This window comes from Diabrotica undecimpunctata, chromosome 1 (assembly GCF_040954645.1).
Source record: "Diabrotica undecimpunctata isolate CICGRU chromosome 1, icDiaUnde3, whole genome shotgun sequence".
Lineage (NCBI taxonomy): Eukaryota > Metazoa > Arthropoda > Insecta > Coleoptera > Chrysomelidae > Diabrotica > Diabrotica undecimpunctata.
In genome coordinates, this window is record NC_092803.1 from 4389966 (window position 1) to 4409954 (window position 19989).

Below are 19989 nucleotides of genomic sequence, written 5' to 3' on the forward strand. Positions count from 1 at the left end.
CATATATTATGCCAGCGAACTTTTGCAAGCATATGGAAATTTGCAATTTGATAGAAGGAACTCTCCGTATAGAACGGCAATGCATACCAAACACTATATCGAATTCAGTCGTTTTTCAAGGACCGATAAGCCCTCCAAATCCCTTTTAGGAATAAATACTGCTTCTCTAAAGAGGGGATATCTCCTTCGGCAGGATTAACTCCATTCTCGAGTCTTTATTCCTCGGATTCGCGGACTTCTTGCAATTGTGTCTATGTCTATAAACGCCTTACACTCTTTGAATTGCTCATTTTCGATAAAAGTTTTCGAAAACTTCGAACCGGATAGTCTTAGTTTGTGAGTAGATACTGATCAAGATAAGATTTTGTTGGGAGTGTGAGTTTAAATTAAAAATATCCTAAGTAAATATATTTTTCAGATGAAAATAAAAAAAAATGAAGGCAGAAGAAAATAAAGCTTTCATTCCGGATATCGTTAATATTCTATAAATCTTATATGAAGCCCAAAGAAAAAAATCTTGCTATTAGTTTATTAATATTGTATACCTACTAGTTGTAAAGAATTTTATTCACAAATATTTTTATTTCAAAGAAGGCTAACTTTTGGCCACTCGTCATCATCATTTTGGTTTTACAACGTTGCGCGTGTCCTAGCCTCCTCAAGAATTTCTCTACAGTCATCCCTACCCATCGCCTTTCTCTGCCAAGCAAGTATTCCCATATTTATCATATCTTTATTAATGTTATCAACCTTGTTCTGGGTTTTCTTCTTCTTCTCTGAAAAATAAGTTAATCAAGGAGCGTTTCTATAGCTGGGTCAATTTGTTCCATTTGCATTACATGCCCTATCCTATGTTTTACGATATCAGGTTCCTGATATATTCTATAAAGTTCGAAGTTATATCGTCTTCTCCACACTCCATTGTCATTCACTGCTTCATAGATTCGCCTTAGTACTTTTCTTTCGAAACATCCTAACATGTTTTCATTATTTTTTGTTAGAGTCCAGGTCTCTTAACCATATGTTAGGACCGGACGTATTATTGTTTTATTTTTGTATTTATCGATACAATTGTGGATTGAAGAAGGAGATGGGCCCAAAATAGCATCTGTTGGTCGCGCAAATTCTGTGGTTTATCTCTGCGGTAGTGTTACTTCCTGATTTGGTATTATTAGCACTTTCATTGCTTTGAACATTTCTCTTCGATTCTCCTTGATCTCCTTTTTTGTATATGGTGCAAAGTATTTCAATATTCCAATCATTAGGAAGGGATTTATGTGTCCATATTTCTTTTATATTACTAATACAAAGATGCCTGGACGTCAATCAAGATATATACGCATGTTTTATTGACTATAATAAAGCATTCGATAAAGTACGACATAAACATTTAATGAATGTCCTGAAATCAAAGAAGATTGACTACAACGACCTCAGGATCATATCAAATTTATACTATAAACAGCGAGCAAAAGTACGTGTTAACAAACAGCTGTCAGAAGAAATTGAAATTAGATGTGGAGTAAGACAGGGATGCGTATTGTCGCCAATTCTTTTCAATGCTTACTCCGAAGAGGTCATGAAAAAAGCTCTTGAGGGTGAAACAGCTGGAATAAAGGTAAATGGAGTTCCCATTAACACCATTAGATATTCGGACGACATTGTGATCTTATCCGAAAACATTAAAGATCTTCAGAGACTGGTGACCAGAATAGCAGAGTATGGAAAAGAGTATGGTCTAACAATGAATGTCAAGAAGACGAAATTTATGAGAATATCGAAAACTCAAAGAAATAACGAGAATCTTCTAATAAACGAAACCAACGTCGAACAAGTGGACAAATATGCATACCTGGGAACAATGATTAACTCCACAAATGATTACAATCAGGAGATAAAAATAAGAATAGAAAAGGCTAGAGCAAATTTCAACAAAATGAGAAGAGTTCTATGTCTAGGGATTTAAAACTGGAACTAAGAGTTAGGTTGGCGAGGTGCTATGTTTTTTCGACTTTATTTTATGGAATGGAATCTTGGACCTTGAATGCGACATCAATGAAAAAACTGGAATCATTTGAGCTGTGGGTGTACAGAAGAATTCTGAAAATATCATGGACAGAACACGTCACAAACAAAGAGGTTCTGGGAAGGATGAACAAAGAAATGGAAATTTAAAATTCAATAAAAACAAGAAAATTAGAATATCTCGGACATATTACACGTGGAGAGAAATACACCTTGCTCCAACTGATTATGCAGGGAAAGATCCAAGCAAAGAGAAGCATAGGTAGGCGTAGAATGTCATGGCTGCGCAACCTGAGAGAGTGGTACGGATGTACATCAAATGAACTTTTCAGAGCAGCCGTCTCAAAAGTCCGAATAGCTATGATGATATGAAGAAGATTTCTTTTATATGCTGCTGTAATACCATTATGGTATCATGGCTACCTTTTTTAGATGGTTCAGCTAGGATATTATCTATTCCGGGTGATTTGTTTTTTGCTAGTTATTTAATTTCATCTTTAACTTCAAGAATCTTTACAGTTGTTCTAGTTTATCGGATAAGCATGTTTCTGTAGGCTTCATTTTTGTTGCATTTTTGCAGTCATCGTCAAACTAATGATTTTGACGGCCCCAAATTTCTGTTCCTATTTCATCTTGCTCTGCTGCTTTAATGTCTTCCATTATTCTGGTCTAGTAGGAGTCTATGTCTGTCTGGCCTTCTTCATTTAGATTTTGGTTCCTTAGCCTGTTGGTGATGTTTTCCGAGTACCGTTCTGCAATGGTCGCATCTGTCACTTTTAGCCACTCGCGCGGTTTTCTTGCTTCGCGGGCACTCGCGGGGTGTGCTGTGGCCTCCTAATAAATTAAAACCAGGTTTTCGAAGAGATGGTAGCTTTAAGCGTAACTAGTTAAGTGGATCTTTTTTAAATTTGCTCCCGAACTATACTCTTAAAGTACTCTGATCGATATTTCGATACGGTGGGGTTTCATTACAATTATAAATGATAAAGCCATTTATACCATAAGTGTCTAAAATAGAAAAAAATCTTAATAGCCAGCATGAAGCAATTCACATACAATAAAAATTTCGGAGGGAACCGTGGAGCGAAGATAAGGAAAGATGCATCGATAGGAGAAGAACAGTGTGGGTTTATGCTAGGGAGGAGGATTAAGGATACACTGTTTGCTTTGAGACACTTGGTAGAAAAAAATACAGCGAGAAGAAAAGAGAAATATATTTGGTATTTATAGATCTTGAGAAGGCATATGGCATAGCCCCTAGATAAATACTGTAGGGATGTATAAGAGAGAAATGGGTTCCTGAGAAGTACTTAAGAGATGGACAAAATATATAGCACAACTTTTTAAAGACAAAGAGAGAACAAAAGCACCAACAGAATTTAAGGATGATACTGGGCCTAACATCATACGAGAAGAAATTGAATATGCAATGAAACAAGCTAAAGGTGGTAACTCTCCCGGGCCTGATAAAGTTCCTATCGAATTACTCAGAATTGTGAATACTGAATCTATTGATCTTCTTTTGGATCTTTTCAATACCATATATAGAACAGGTATAATACCTAAAGAATGGCTCCAATCAACATTCATACTGCTACCCAAAGACAGTAGAGACATTAGAATCATATGTAACCTCTATTGGAACCAAACAGCAAAAGTGAAAGTTGAAAATGAACTGACCGAGGATATCCAGATTCGCCGTAGGGTCCGCTAAGGGTGTATTTTATCATCCTTGTTATTCAATTTATACAGTGAAGCCATCTCAGAATTAGCGCTTGCCGAGGTCAGTGAGGGCCTTATAATAAACGGTGAGCCACTTAACAACATAAGATATGCTGACGACACCGTCCTTCTGGCAGAAACACTAGAAGAACTGCAACACCTTGCTGAACAACTAAATATATATTGCAACGATTATGGACTAAAAATAAATTTGAAGAAAACCAAGTTCATGGTATTTACAAAAGCACAAAACATCAAAGTTAAGCTAGTACTAGATAATACAGAAATTAAACAAATATCTTCGTACAAATACCTTGAAGCATGGATCACAGAAGATACTGATCAGACACAAGAAATACGATGCCGCATTGAAATTGCACATGTTGGGTAAGACTAGAAGGGACAGGATCAGGAATGACTCGATTAGAAAAAGAGCCGGGTTGAATACACCTTTAAAAAAGATTCAAGTACAAAGACTGCAATGGTTTGGTCATATAAGACGTAGAAATGAATACTATGTGGGACCAAGGACACGAGCTGTTAGAAGTTAATGGAAGGAGAGGTAGAGGAAAACCAAGGAGTAGATGGAAGGTATGTGTGGTGATAGAAAGAAACATTTAAGAGCTCCCAACATTTCTATATGTACAAATAGTTTTATATGCTAGAAAAGTACTTACCTAATCCAGCTTGTCCGAAGCAAAAGAGACAACCATCAGTGCCGTTGATGACAGCATGGACAACATCGGTGAGGGCACTTGAACAAACCTCCGTCTAAAAGAAAAAATATGTGTCTTTAATATTTTTGTATAATAATACATCGTATAATTTCGTATTGAATATACCTATACTCGTATTGAATATTGTTATTCACATGAAGGGGAGTCCCTTATAGTAATAATAGTTTGAAAAAAAAAACATATAAAACAGGATACAACGTTAAATAATAAACAAAGTCTACATTTCTTATAACCAAAATATATAATAATCAAAATGTGATTACGAGATCGACCTCTGAGAATCATCCACTCAGGATAAAACCTCTCCGTTACGTAACTTGTAAAATTGCTCTGGGTATTTTTAAGAAATTAAAGACATTATCTTTGGAAGTAATTACTTTTCTAAATAAAATTTTGGATCGGTAAGCATTGGTCGTTCGAAAAATGATTATATAGGTAGGAAAATTAGTAGGGGAGCTCAGGTTACATATTCGATATTATATTATAGTTATTATTATTTACAATATTTTATACTTAATATCTTCTTCTTCTTCTTAGTCGTTAACCTGATGCGGGTATCGTGATATCATGAAGCTATTAGCTAAATTTCCCAATGTTCATCCACGTTTTTCTATCTTCTGCCATTCTAGCACATTCTGACAATGGAGCGCCAATGGTAGCAAAAATATGGTCCGTGTATCGTGTGGGAAATCTACCTCTATTTTTTTGTCTTCTACTTTTCCCTGGATGGTAAGTTTTTCAAGACCATTTCTTAGAAGCACATGTCCAAAATAGCTTATTATTTGTTCTGATATTTGTGCTCTTAGTCTTTTCTTTATGTTTAGCTGGTCTAGTATGGATTCATTTGTTCTTCGGGCCACCCATGGTATTCTCAGCATTCGTCTCCAGCAGTATATCTCAAATACATCTATGTTCTTTTTTTCTTTCTCAGTAAGGGTCCAGCATTCCGATGCATAAGTAAAAACTGGAAAAACTAGACTTCTTACTAGTCTCATTTTTGTATCGGTAGTTATTTCATGGCTTTTCCAAATTTTTGTTAATTTTGCCATAGCGATTTTTGCGATTGCTGACCGCCGCTTTATTTCTTCAGTACAGCCTTCTTTGTTGGTTATTAATGAGCCCAGATACACAAATTTATCTACAACAGCGATATTGTTTATCATGACCAGATGATTTTGATTGTTGTTAGCTCTGTAAATTATCATGTTTCTCATTTTATCTCTGTTTATTTTAAGGTCCATCGTTAAGCTTACGTCTTCTATCCGTTGTAGCAGGTGAATCAATTCAGCTTCAGAACTAGCGAGGATAGTAGTATCATCTGCATATCTCAAGTTGCAAATCTTCTTCCCGCCAATGGTGATGCCACCGTTCCAGTCCTCAGTAGCTTTCCGCATTATCCATTCACCATAGATGTTAAATAGAATTGGGCTTAGTATGTAGCCTTGTCTCACGCCCTTTGTGACCCTAAAACTATCCGTTAGTTCCCCATTTATTCTAACTCTGGCATAATTGTTATTGTACAGGCTTTTAATTAGCAGTATCAGATGATTGGGGACTCCCATTTCAGACAAAACTATGCCACACTTTACTCCAGTTGACCAAATCGAAAGCTTTACTATAATCTATGATGCACAAATATGTTGTGATGTTGAATTCTCTGGATTTTTCTACAATCTGCCGTACGTTTAAAATTTGTTCTCCAGTACCACGTCCGGGGACGAAACCTGCTTGTTCGTCCGCAATGTTAGGTAGTAAAAAGGGCTTTATCCTCTCGAGAATTATGTGTAAGAGTATCTTATTGCAATGCGCAATTAGAGCAATTGTGCGATTAGTGCTACATAAATCTTTCGCTCCCTTTTTATGTATGGGAATATGTAGTGATTGTGTCCAGTCCTCAGGCCATTTACCTGTCTTCCACACTCTTTGACAAATTTGATGTATTATATCCACTCCAACGTCATATAGGGCCCAAATCGTTTCAATAGGTATGTTATCTGGACCGGCAGCTTTCTGACTTTTTTGCCTCATAATTGCTGCTTCAACTTCACTTTTGAGTACGTCAGGTTCCGTCGCCAAACTGGCATTTTCTTGTTGTGATGGGGCTTCTGTGCTTTCCTCCATCATCAGTCGTCCACAGTATTCTTTCCATCTGTGTAAAATATCTTTTTTAGAAGTGAGTAGAGCTCCGTTATCATCTTTGATAGCAAGGTAGTTTGGTGTAAAGGAACGTGTTACCTGCTTTATTTTTTTAAACATGTCTCTGGTCTCAGTTTTGGTTTTATGTCCTTCTATTTCCATGCAGATTTTGTGCAAGTGTGTGTTCTTGTCCTTTTTGCAGAGTCGTTTTATTTGACCGTTCAGCGCTTTATAGGCCTCTTTATCATTTTCACTGTTCAGTCCTGTGGCTTTTAAGCACTTCCTCTCCTGTATTTTAGTCCACGTGGAGTCTGTTATCCATTGTTTCCTTCTTTCTTCTCTATCACTCTTAATGTTTTTCGCAGCATTATGCAATATGGATTTTGTTTTTTCCATATGCTATTTGAGGACTCTTCTGGATTTAATGATTGTTTGAGGTCACATAGCTTTTGCGTTGCGGCTTTTTTGTACGGATCGTTATATCTTAGATGCCATTTAGTTGTTGTATTTCCTGTTTTTGGACTGTTTCTTAACTTCATGCTTAATATATATATATATATATATATATATATATATATATATATATATATATATATATACGAAGATAACTCAGTTAAAATAAGAATTGAAAACCAGCAATCTGATACCTTCAAAACCAGCAGAGGTGTACGACAAGGGTGCATACTATCTCCAGACCTGTTCAATTTATATGGAGAATACATAATGAGGAACGCACTCGATGGATGGAGAGGCGGCATCTCCATTGCAGGAAAAAAGATCTCAAACTTAAGATTCGCAGACGATACAACACTGATAGCAACATCTGAAGAGGAGATGTCGAGACTGATAAAGAGAGTAGAAACCGAAAGAAACAAGTGTGGGCTCAAGATTAATAATCAGAAAACAAAAATCATGATTGTGGACCACGCGAATATCCTCCAAACAACAGGCGCCCTAAATCAATTCGAGAAAGTAGACGAGTTCACGTATCTAGGATCTTCCTTAAGCAATGCAGCCTCCTCCCATACGGAAATTCGCAGAAGAATAGGGATGGCCAAGAACGCGATGAGTCGACTGTCAAAAATATGGAAGGACCGCTCTTTATCCAAAAAACTCAAAATGAGACTGGTACGGACACTCATTTTTTCAATCTTCAGTTACGGTGCCGAAACATGGACAATAAAATCAGAGGATAGGAAAAGGATTGACGCATTCGAAATGTGGTGCTGGAGACGAATGCTACGCGTCTCGTGGACGGAGCACAGATCCAATCAGTCGATTCTCGAAGAGCTAAACATTCAGACCAGACTCTCCTCTCAGTGTCTTGCAAATGTTTTAAAGTTTTTTGGCCACATTGCGAGAAGAGACAATGACAACTTAGAAAGACTAATTGTATGCGGAAACGTAGAAGGACGTAGAGGCAGAGGACGCTCACCTATCCGATGGTCAGATCAAGTACAGAAAGCCACTGTAGAGACGTTTTCCGAGTCCATGAGAGCAGCCCAAAATCGCAAGAGATGGAGAGAATTGACAGCCCGCATTGTAGGAAATCACGATCCTCAGCAATGAGGAAACGACAAGAGATATATATATATATATAAATATATATATATATATATATATATATATATATATATATATATATTAGTAGTAGTATCTCTAATGCTATTACTGGATTACTATGAGTTGTTACGAATCCAGTATCATTTGCAAATTTTGCAAGCGTAAGGTTATTGCTTGTTGGTAAGTCAGCCGTATATAACAGGTACAAGATCGGTTCGAGCAAACTACCCTGAGGTACACCAGATTTGATGAAGTAGAGTTTTGTGTGAGCTTCACTATACCTTACTAGATATCTTTTTATGTAAGGTGTGATTTAAGCAGTTTGAAGTAAGTGTAAGGCAGATTTTTCTCTAACTTGTACAGAAGTCCTGTCACCTTCTCAAAAGCTTAAGAGGCATCTAAAAAGGCTGTAGTATTGTATTTCTTGTTTTCGAGACTAGTTCTTATTGTTGTGTATAATCTGTGAACTTGTTCTATTGTAGCGTGTTAGTTACAAAATCCAAATTGATGGTCAGATATAAGACCCTTTTTGTCCAATATTGGTTTGATTTTTCTCAACAGAAGTTTTTCAAAAACCTTTGAAATGACTGGGAGTAAACTAATCGGTCGGTATGAGTTGACATCTTCTAAATCTTTATCAGGTTTTTGAATGAGTATAATCTGTGCCACTTTCCAATGTAAAGAAAAGTAATGCAGACTTAACATTGAAGATCGTAGTAATTATTCTGTAGCAATCATGGGTTAGTTCTTGAAGGACCTTACCTGTAATGAGATCGTATCCTGGTGCCTTGTTGGGTTTTATCTCATTTTTTAATATCTGTTTTACTTCTTTAATGTTAAATTGGTAGATTGGTAGTTTCATTTGATATGGAACGCCAAGAAAAGAATTAAGGGGTTCTTCTTGTTCTACAGACACTTTTCTGCTAAATGAACTAAATAGTTTCGAAAGATGTTCTGCGAATATCTCGAATATCTGTATCTATTCTTGCTAATTGACCTTTGGCATTTTTTAAAGTTGGTATAGCGTCTTGTGGCCCTTTTAATTTTCTCGTTGCTTCCCATAAAGAATAGTTTGCATCTTTGAACGGCGTCAGATTTTCTAGATAAGTTTGGATTCCATTATTTTTTTCTTCTTTTAACAGATTTTTAAGTCTTCTGTTAATTCTGTTTAGGTTTGCTTTGTCAATAGGTGCGTGTGTTTTGCCACTTTATCCTTAGTTTTCTTTTCTCTTCAATCAGTGCTTTTTGCACTCGGAGAACAATTTACGCTTTCTTTGCATATTGTCTGTTCAGTGTAGCACTCCATCCTGCCTTTTTTATGGAAGTAGTAAGATATTGTACAGCATTTTCAATTTGTATTTCTGTTTTGTAATCCTTCAATAAGAATTATTATTTTTAATATAATCAACTTTTGGTAAAAAATTATTTCCAATCATTTTATTTTTAGTATTTCATTATATTTTTTTATAAAAGCGGTCTTACTATAGATTAAAGCAGCGTAAGGTGCAGAACTTTCTCAGAAATCGTTTCTGCGTTCCATGAGACGTGTAACTATGCAGTTAGGTCTTTATTACTCCTTTTTTGGGCAATTTAACTTCTGATTTAGAATCTGGAGACTTCCTTATAATTATATGCTACGGATAACCGCGGTTTAGCGAGCCAAGTAACTTTTATACAAGTTAATCTCTTTGAAAAGGCCATTATTCCTGGCTGGAGGACGTCGCGGATTGCCGTTTGGCGGCCGAGCGTGTAAAATAATTATTTTCTTTATTTCGAGGACGACTTGGTCAAAAACGTCGTTATTGTCTTTAAACTAAATTAGTATTGTTTGTTTTAAGGCGGTGTTTCTGCGAAATAAGTTGCCAATTTATCACGAAATTAATTTACGATAATGTCAGGCATTCATATGATTACATCTTAGCAGTTTTTTGCGTAGCAATGAATCTAAGTCTAGTTCCAACCTCAGAATTTTTAAAGAAAAAAAAAATACAGAATGACGGTATTAGATTTTTGTTTTGATACAGTGCAGCAACAACCGTTGATACGTATTTCGACCTCCTTAAGTCTCTTCAGAACGGTATAGTCACTGCTCTGAACCAAAACAAAAATCTTTCCCGTCCTAGACAATAGTTATTAAAATAACTATATACAGACGTAACTACGCCATCTAAAAACAAAAAGAGAAATCAAACGATTTCTACTTAGCGAAACCGAATTCAAATCTTAACCACTGTGTTTCCTAAAATTTGCGAAACAAACAGCTGGATGAATTACTCGGCAAGGGAATCTAAAATTGCATTCCACAAGCCGTTCATCCTAGTCAAAATTCGTAGTGAATTCAGTTTCTCGTACTTCCAACGAAGTAAATAACAAAACAGAATGACGGTATTAGATTTTTGTTTTGATACAGTGCAGCAACAACCGTTGATACGTATTTCGACCTCCTTAAGTCTCTTCAGAACGGTATAGTCACTGCTCTGAACCAAAACAAAAATCTTTCCCGTCCTAGACAATAGTTATTAAAATAACTATATACAGACGTAACTACGCCATCTAAAAACAAAAAGAGAAATCAAACGATTTCTACTTAGCGAAACCGAATTCAAATCTTAACCACTGTGTTTCCTAAAATTTGCGAAACAAACAGCTGGATGAATTACTCGGCAAGGGAATCTAAAATTGCATTCCACAAGCCGTTCATCCTAGTCAAAATTCGTAGTGAATTCAGTTTCTCGTACTTCCAACGAAGTAAATAACAAAACAGAATGACGGTATTAGATTTTTGTTTTGATACAGTGCAGCAACAACCGTTGATACGTATTTCGACCTCCTTAAGTCTCTTCAGAACGGTATAGTAAAAAAAAAATAACATTTAGTGAAATTCAGGTAACTTTTGAGTAAGGAATTTTTTCAGCGTAAGAGCTTGTTTTTTTTTGCTGCAGTTCGGAAGGTACCTAAGACGCGATGGTTTAATTCTGCGTCAAGTTGTTATCTTTATTTCAAAAGGATTCTCTTCCAACCTCCCCAAAAGCATAAGATCTTCATGAGAAGTAGATATTTTTGGTCTACCAGAACCTTGCTTTCTTTCGAAAGTTTCTTGTTCTCCCCATCTTTTATTAACCCATTTAGGCCCATTTGTAGAAAACATAATAAAACCAATGAAATTTTATTAAATATATATTTAATTAAATACAAATAAAGATAATTTAAAAGCTACATGAAGAAAAAAAACTACACGTCCATTTTTTTTAACGTTGCGTTAACGCAACATTGGAACTATACTATAACATAAAAATATTTTTGTTTTCACTTGTGTTAGTCTTTGAAACAATGTGTATGCAATGATATATTACATTGTTTACACATAAAAACAGTTGTACTTTTACATAGCCTACAACGACTTATCCATATTGCGTTCAATCGTGTGGCTTACATTATCCAAACGCGAGGTAGATGGTAAGGATGAACTAGAGCCACGACACCTCACAGATTTTGTGTTACTTTTGTTAACACTAACAGGGCTTCGCACAAGTTCTGACCTAAAATCTAACTGCGAAATTGGATTTTCCTCGTGTACAATTCTATAGATTTTTCAGGCGTTAACGACAGCAGAGTCCAACATGTTTATAAATAACGACCACCACCATTTTTTCCCACGGATATTAATTCTATAATTAGCCACTCCATTGTCATGTAAGTCCACTCCACCCATGTACTTATTATATTTAGCTATCATGTTGGGTTGTAGGATAGCGATAACGTTTTACCGGAAGAACAGGCTCTATTGGATCACAATTGGTTGCCACCGTCACCACAGAATTATCGTTTCAACGCACAACACTTATTTTATTAGTTTGATCGTAGCGACAATCCATAGTGCCGCGATCTTTTTTTCCAATGGATTTTGTGTTCTCCAACGGACAATTTAGCAGTCTATTTTCACGTTTTGTTCCAATGGCAAAGTATCCAAAAAATACCATTAACAGTCGTATTGATATTCGATACGTTTGATAAACCGACCATACGCAAGACAAAATAACAAACATCACGTGCTTATTAGGTGAGTCAGGTTTACACAAGAAATTAGTCACTTCTATGTATTATTCTTATTGTTCCATAATTGCGTTAACGCAACGCTATATTCAAAGTCCTGAAACGACGTTATTTTCTAAAAAAAAATAAATGTAACGTTTAGAATATTATTACTTTATGTCCCTAAGCTACGAAAATATCTTGTAAATCATAAAATAATAATACCTAAATATTTTAAATCATTTTTTGAGAATGTAACTCACTTGTAATAATTTCTATAGTTATTTTACTATTTTTAACGCTATTTCGAATTATATATTTTTGCGTGGAAATTTTTTTTCTGAATTGTTAAATCTTTCTTAACACAATACTATTCGCAATTTATAAAAAAAACTTCAGTATGAATGTAAAAAAAAGTGCATTCAATGTGTTGCGTTAACGCAACTACGGGCCTAAATGGGTTAATATTAAAAACTGTTGTTCTGCTTTTTTTAAAATGGTTTTCTACGGCAGATAGTGACCAACCATCTTATAATTTCGTTATAATTCTTGCTTTTAGTTCTTTGCTAGCGTGTGGAGCCATTTTTAGGTTAAACAGAATAAGTTATCTGACAAATTTTAAGATTTGGCAGTGACAGTGACAGTATGTAAATAATTTAAAGTATAAAGTATTTATCCTTCAAAATACGCTGCTCAATTTTCTACAAAATACGCTTTAAAAGTCGTATCAGTCTTTTTAGAAACCAGCTGTATCTTTTGCTGATTACGAATGTGCATCATTTAAATAAACAAGTTGTTCAATAAATTATCTAATTAATTATTTTTAATTTTTTTATTTTCTTAGTTATATTTTGAGGTAATTATATTTTATATGGCATTGAGGGCAAAATCATTTGATTTCTAAACTATTACCCTTATAAGCATAGACTTTAATTGATAACACCCACGTACAGCATCATAACAGTGGCATAAAAACAAGTAACCACCTACTGCAACCCACATTCAGGGGAAGTATAAAAGGGAATCAATCGGTGCCAAAGTTTGCGCTCACCCTTTAAATTGCCAAGTGCCCCAGATGTTCCATTACTTCCATTCAATATATGGATGAAGTTTATGGCCTGTTTTTATTATCGCGAATGCATGTCCCTTACACAGTAAAAATAATGGAACGATAAATCATTTTTAACGCAGAGTAATGCGAGAAGAAAAATGCAGCGTTCGATTTTTAACTAAGGTGACAGATGTTTGGGTGGTTGCAGAAGTGTGTATATTGCATAAACGTCAAAACAAGACTACTATTTATACGAAGAAATTAAACCTAAAAATAAATTTTCATCTATCGGACGGTTATATATTTTGAGTCTTTGTAAACATGCGAACAAGGATGTGAATCATATCATCAAAGCTCGAGAACCTTTTATCATCAAAGCAAAAATACGAAGAAGACAAGAATAAGATACCTCTATTTAACAGAAAACCTACTGCAAGCTCAAACACAAGATCACAAAACTTAAAATCTGCAATATTCTAATATGACTCAGATCAAAAGTAACATACCATGGTTTGATAACGAAGTTAATAGTATAATTAGAATTAGGGACAAATTATATAAAGATTTTAAAACTGCTAACATAAGCGGGTAGACACTCTTTACGATCCCGGTAAAGACAGGTCTGCTTCAGGCATTGGGCCCCTGCCCACGCGAGCTCGGCTTTTTCTCCCAATCCTCTACCGGGAGAGAAACGGATCCTAAGCCCTAAATCCTACCCACCAACCCAGACCTACCCAAATCCTTCCCTTCCCTCCTCAACCCGCACTGGACCAGCGTGAGGAGATAACGGTCCAAACCTTCAAGTCAATGTACAGGACAAAAAAGAAAAGGCCCCCAGTGCCCAGCACTTCCCAGAGACTTGATCACGGCAGCGATCAAACAACTAACGGAAGGGGTGTGCTAAGAATCCCTGGGTAAGACCCGGCTGCCACAAGATGACAATTTGGCTATGCTCCTACAATATTCGAACACTGACGGACGACAATAGATTCCCAGAAATAGAAAGTGAACTAAAATATATAAAATGGGATATCCTTGGTATATGCGAGACCAGAAGAAAAAGTGATGAATATATAATACTAAAAAATGGCACACATTTTATGGATAAAGGTGGCGAATACACGGGAGTGGGATTCTTGGTAAAACAAAGCCTCACACAGTGTATCGAAGAATTCAAGCCCATATCAGACAGAGTAGCATATCTCATCATCAGGATTAATCAAAGAACCACTCTGAAAGTGATCAAAGTATACGCTCCGACCAAAAGCCACGACGATGAAGAAGTAGAAATATTTTATGATGAAATAAGAACAGCTATAGATACAAATAAAGCAAATTACGAAATACTATTAGGAGATTTTAATGCTAAATTGGGCAAAAAAGAGGAAGTTTACGAACATTTAATTGGTAACTATGCCTACGGGAAAAGAACCGATAGAGTAGAAATGCTTCTCAATTTTATGAATGAACATAACATGTACTCAATGAACTCCTTTTTCAATAAAAAACCAAGCAGAAAATGGATATGGGTGAGCCCCGATAAAAAGACGAAGAATGAAATAGATTATATCTTAACGAAGAATAGAAACCTAGTAGAAGACGTATCAGTATTAAATCAGTTTGACCTAGGAAGCGATCATAAACTAATAAGAACAAAACTAATAATTAACAAAAAACTAGAAAGAAAAAGAATACATGAAAAAAGATACAAATGGACATCTGAAGAAATCAAAAATAGTGAATTTAATAAATTAATAAAAAGATAGCGCATGCATTAAATCAAGTTAGCATGCAGCAGATAAACTCCAATGATATTGATGCTTTGAATAATCTTATTACCGAAACAGTGAATAAAAGCCTTCTGCAACTGAAAAAACCAAAAACAACATACAATGAATTAGACAAAGAAATATTACAGCAGATAAAAAGGAGGAAGATCTTAAATAAATCTAACAAAAGGGGAACCGACGAATATAGAGAACTTAATAGGCAGATTAGAAAAGGAATCAGACAACAAAAAAGAAAATAAAACGAAAAATTAATAACAACAACTATTGAAAAAAATAAGAGTATGAAATGCCTCAGACCAACACTAGGACGACGTCAGATGATATCATTAATGGGAAAAGACGAAAATGAAATCACAACTAGAGAAAACATACTGACACGAATAGAAGAATTTTACACAGAACTTTACATAACACATCAACAAGATGATGAGACGAGACCAGCACGGAAATTAATAAAAAATGTTGAATCAGAAATAATGCCAAAAGTAACAATTTCAGAGGTAACTACAGCATTGGAAAACATGAAGAGAAATAAAGCTGCAGGAGAAGATAGTATTACCACAGATATGATATTAGAAGGAGGTAAGGAACTAATTGCAATTGTAACTAAGCTTGTGGACAGTTGTTTACATCAGGGCAAAGTCCCTAAGAGCTGGAACAACTCTAAAGTAATCTTATTACACAAGAAAGGTAATAGTCGAAAATTGGAAAACTACAGACCCATCAGCCTACTGTCACACCTGTTTAAAATACTCACCAAAGTCATAACTACTCGACTAACAAGGAAATTAGACGAATACCAACCATATGAACAGGCAGGTTTTAGAAAAGGCTATTCAACTTCCGATCACTTGTTAACCACAAAAATATTAATAGAAAAATGTAACGAATACAAGTTTCCAGTTTTCCTAGCATTTGTAGACTACGAAAAAGCTTTCGATACCATAGAACACACGGCCGTAATAAACGCAATGCAAAATTGTAGAATAGACAGCAGATATATTAACTTAATAAAAGAAACTATGAACCAAGCTACAGCTACATACTACCTAAATGAAAATGAACACACGAACCCTGTACCATTAAATAGGGGAGTCAAACAGGGAGATACTTTATCACCCAAACTGTTCACCTTAGTTTTGGAGGACGTTTTTAAAACCCTAAATTGGAAATATAAGGGAATAAACATCAATGGCCGCTACCTCAGTAATCTACGATTTGCAGATGACATAATCCTGATAGCTACTGACCTACAAGAAATGAAAACCATGCTTTTAGAACTACATACCGAATCTTCTAAAATAGGACTGAAAATGAATTTAAACAAAACAAAAGTCATGCACTCCGAAGACACCGTGACAATAATAAACGATAAAGTTATAGAAAAAGTTGAAGAATATATATACTTTGAAGACAAAAAATAATACTAAATAGGGAAATTCAAACTGAAGAAATAAAAAGAAGAAGAAAGTTAGCTTGGGCAGCATTCGGTCAACTGAACTATATACTCAGAAATCGACAATAAAAGCGTACAATAAAAAACAATGGAAAGGAAGACTTGAAGAGGCTTATGTTCAGATGTGGACGTGAATGGCTAGACGAAGAAGAAGAAGAAGAACATAAGTGATAAAAATGCCAAATGGGTGGGGTTTAAAAGAGCAAGAAATGTGGTAGTTAATATGTTAGAAACAAAAAAAGAACAATATTATTTTGGTAAAATCGATAGGTATAAAAATAACTCTAGACTTATGTGGCCCAGTGGTTTTTCTAAATCGTTTTGTTCTTGATATGTTCTTCGACGTTGCTTCCTTCATAGTGTTTGTCATTTTCAAGATTTTTGTTGTATATAGGAATCTTTGATATAGGAATTTTAAATAAAACTTTTGTGATTTGTGATATAAAGCCAATACAGGAATCACATTTTCCTCGTAGAAAAAAAATTGATTTTAATAATAATTGAACTTTTTTTCCTGTCTAGATTTAATTGCTATATTCTTGATCCATCCTGTACTTTTGCAACCGACAGACTATCTCCTTGTACCAACAAACTATTCTTTTCCCCAAAACAAACTCCCAACGTTCTTAACGACGTAAACAACTTTATTTTAGCATGTTGAAACCTGCAAGTGGAGTTCCCAACGACTATTAGCAGCCGATTAACTTAAACTTCCCGATTAATTAGCCCAAGTTTTTCTAAGACAATCGAATTACCATACTACCGTTTGTTGTTGCTTCTTTCGGGCCGGTTTATGTAAAACAAACGGATCGTCGGTAATGTAGCCAGGCACAATATAGTTAATGAATACAATTGCAGTGTAATTTATTATTTCGGAGTTGTTGTACTGTCGCAATGTACCAGTGGCGTTACTGCAATAATTATATAAACAACTGTGAGGGGATCAACAAACAATGTGGATTGTGATTGTAGTGGAACTAAACAATAACAATATAATATTTATAGTAGTTCTGCTAAACAATAATATGGAGTGTTTCCAAAATAATCAAAAATTCTGTTGTGGTTGATTCGTGACACACAGGTTCTTATAAATATGCATGATAAAATGTATTTATGGTAAACTAGCTATATAATTTAACATAGATAACAGTTAACAAAATAGTTTATTTTAAAAACGAGTTAAGCTTTATAAGGTTAGTTTTTGGAAAATTACGAAAATTTAATTACTAACAAAGAAATTATTTGAAATTATTGAATTATGTTTTTCTTTAATTATACTATTTACCTTCTAATATCAGCTGTTGAATGCCCACTTCTGGATGTAAGCCTTGTCTTGCTTTTACGTTTTTATATTTACATTTTAATTTGTCTCTTGCTAATCTCGACTACAATTGAGTGTTACACAGGCAGTTGAGAAAAACCAAACTGATTGGTATTATAAAAAGAATCCTCCTCCTCCTAAATGCCTTCTCTGTTGAGGTTGGCGATTAATAAGGCAAATTTCTCTCTGTTCTTGGTTTGATGAATTAATTCATTTCCTCTTATGTGGGTCCAATCTCTGATGTTTCGTAGCCAAGATTTTTTCTTTCTTCCTATGCCCCTTTTACCTTCAAACTTGCCTTCTAATATTACCTGGAGCTGCTCAAATTCCTTATGGTGCATTATGTATCCTAGATGACGTCTTTCTAATTTTGATAGTATTGACCACATGAGGACGTGTGTTCATTGCTCTCAGTACTTCTTCATTCGTAGTTCTGCTGGTCCAGCTTATTCTTAGCATTCGGCGGTACATCCACATTTCAAATGAATTTAATTTGTTGACGTCATATTGTTTTAATGTCCAGGTCTCACAGCCATATAGTAATAGAGACCACACATAACACTTTAGTGTTCTCAATCTTATTGAGACTGATAGCTTGGGGTTACAGAGTATTTTACGCATATTCATGAAACCAGATCTTGCTATTTCAATGCGTCTTCTAATTTCTTTTGAGTGGTCTAGTTGACTATGTAGAAAGAATACCCAGCCTAAAATGGAGATGGGCAAGATAGGTAGCTAGATCAGCTACATGATATAATAACGATTTAAGAAGGCTAAAAAAAAACTGCATGAGAGCGAAACAAGAAAAATGTGGTTGGAAATACGATGAAGAGGACTACGTTTAGCAGACTTTTGATGCTGAATGATGAAATATCTCTGGATGATAGTCTATCCTAGCGTTATCCATTGCTTCGAACACACAGCTCATAGTTTAACTAGATCAAAGGCATTGTGATAGTTTACAAAAGCTTAAAATGGTGAGACATTGTATTTCTTGCATTTCTCTGTCAATGTTCGGATGTTCTGAATCTTGTCTGTAGTAATTTGTTCGAATTTGTTAAATAGCTTATTACTATGGAAGCGGAGGCTCCAATCAATTGCCATCTACAGGCACTCCACTCAATTATTTCTGACTTTTTCCTATTTTAAGGCTAGGGCGACAACAAAATGATATTTTAGTCTGTTGTACAACTTTCATAACAAATAAGTTACTTTTGGAGAATCGGTAAACTATTGTCTAAAGTCGTCTTATGAAATCAACTACGTACAAAAACGTAATTATAGTTTGGCAAGGTAGGCAGCACGCTGGGCATGCGCCCAACATGCTTTAACCAACGTAGTCCTCAACTCTATTGTTACCACAACAAAATATACAGCCAGCGCCATGTTTCGTTCAACAGATTGCGAACACGTTAACACCACAGGTCCAGACAGAATTACAACTGATAATTTATCACCAATATTACCCCCAAAACCCTCTATGCCAAACTATGCAACATACATAATCGCAAAGTTTTCAGATACAACATTCCATTGATTGCAACAATGATGAGAGAGGGGAAACAACTAATATTGAAACACAACGGCACACAGCCCCAACCTGGAAGAAAAAACAGTCCAGAACATCTAATAAGAAACTTATATTAAAAACCATTATCTGCTAGACACTGCTGTGGATCATCTTACTACATGTTTACAGAAAGCGTACTGGGAATCCACCCCACCAACCAATAATAAACCTAACAAGGCCATTACACAAAAAAATAAGAGAAAAATGCTAAGTGATCTAAAAAATACATCAACTGCAAAATATCTGAGATTTATCGCCATTAGAAGCCACAGATTACACCCTTTAGAAGGCTACCAGAAAATTGTTACAACAACATATACCACGTATCAAAACGAGTAACGGACATTGGGTACGCACTGATGACGAAAAGGCAAATATATTTCTCGAACACTTGGAAACTACCTTTACTCCATTTTCCTATGAGGTACAATCAGAGGAAGAGGAAAATATTCATAGATGTTTGGACTGCCCATACCAGATGTCTCTATCTATTAAACCTTTTAGAAAACCCGAAATTATTGATGCAATACTTAATACTAATAAAAAGAAAGCTCCTGGTTATGAGCTGATAACTGAATTCGTCTTA

The 19989-nt window shown here is 35.2% G+C and overlaps 1 protein-coding gene across 1 annotated transcript in view; it reads right to left on the reverse strand.

Annotated features, from left to right (window-relative positions):
- LOC140442283 (kinesin-like protein CG14535) overlaps positions 1–19989 on the reverse strand; it is a 105271-nt gene that overhangs the window by 64670 nt on the left and 20612 nt on the right. Inside the window, exon 2 of the mRNA XM_072533359.1 lies at positions 4425–4518. Coding sequence (XP_072389460.1) covers positions 4425–4518 — 94 coding nt within the window. The remainder of the gene's footprint in view (positions 1–4424; positions 4519–19989) is intronic.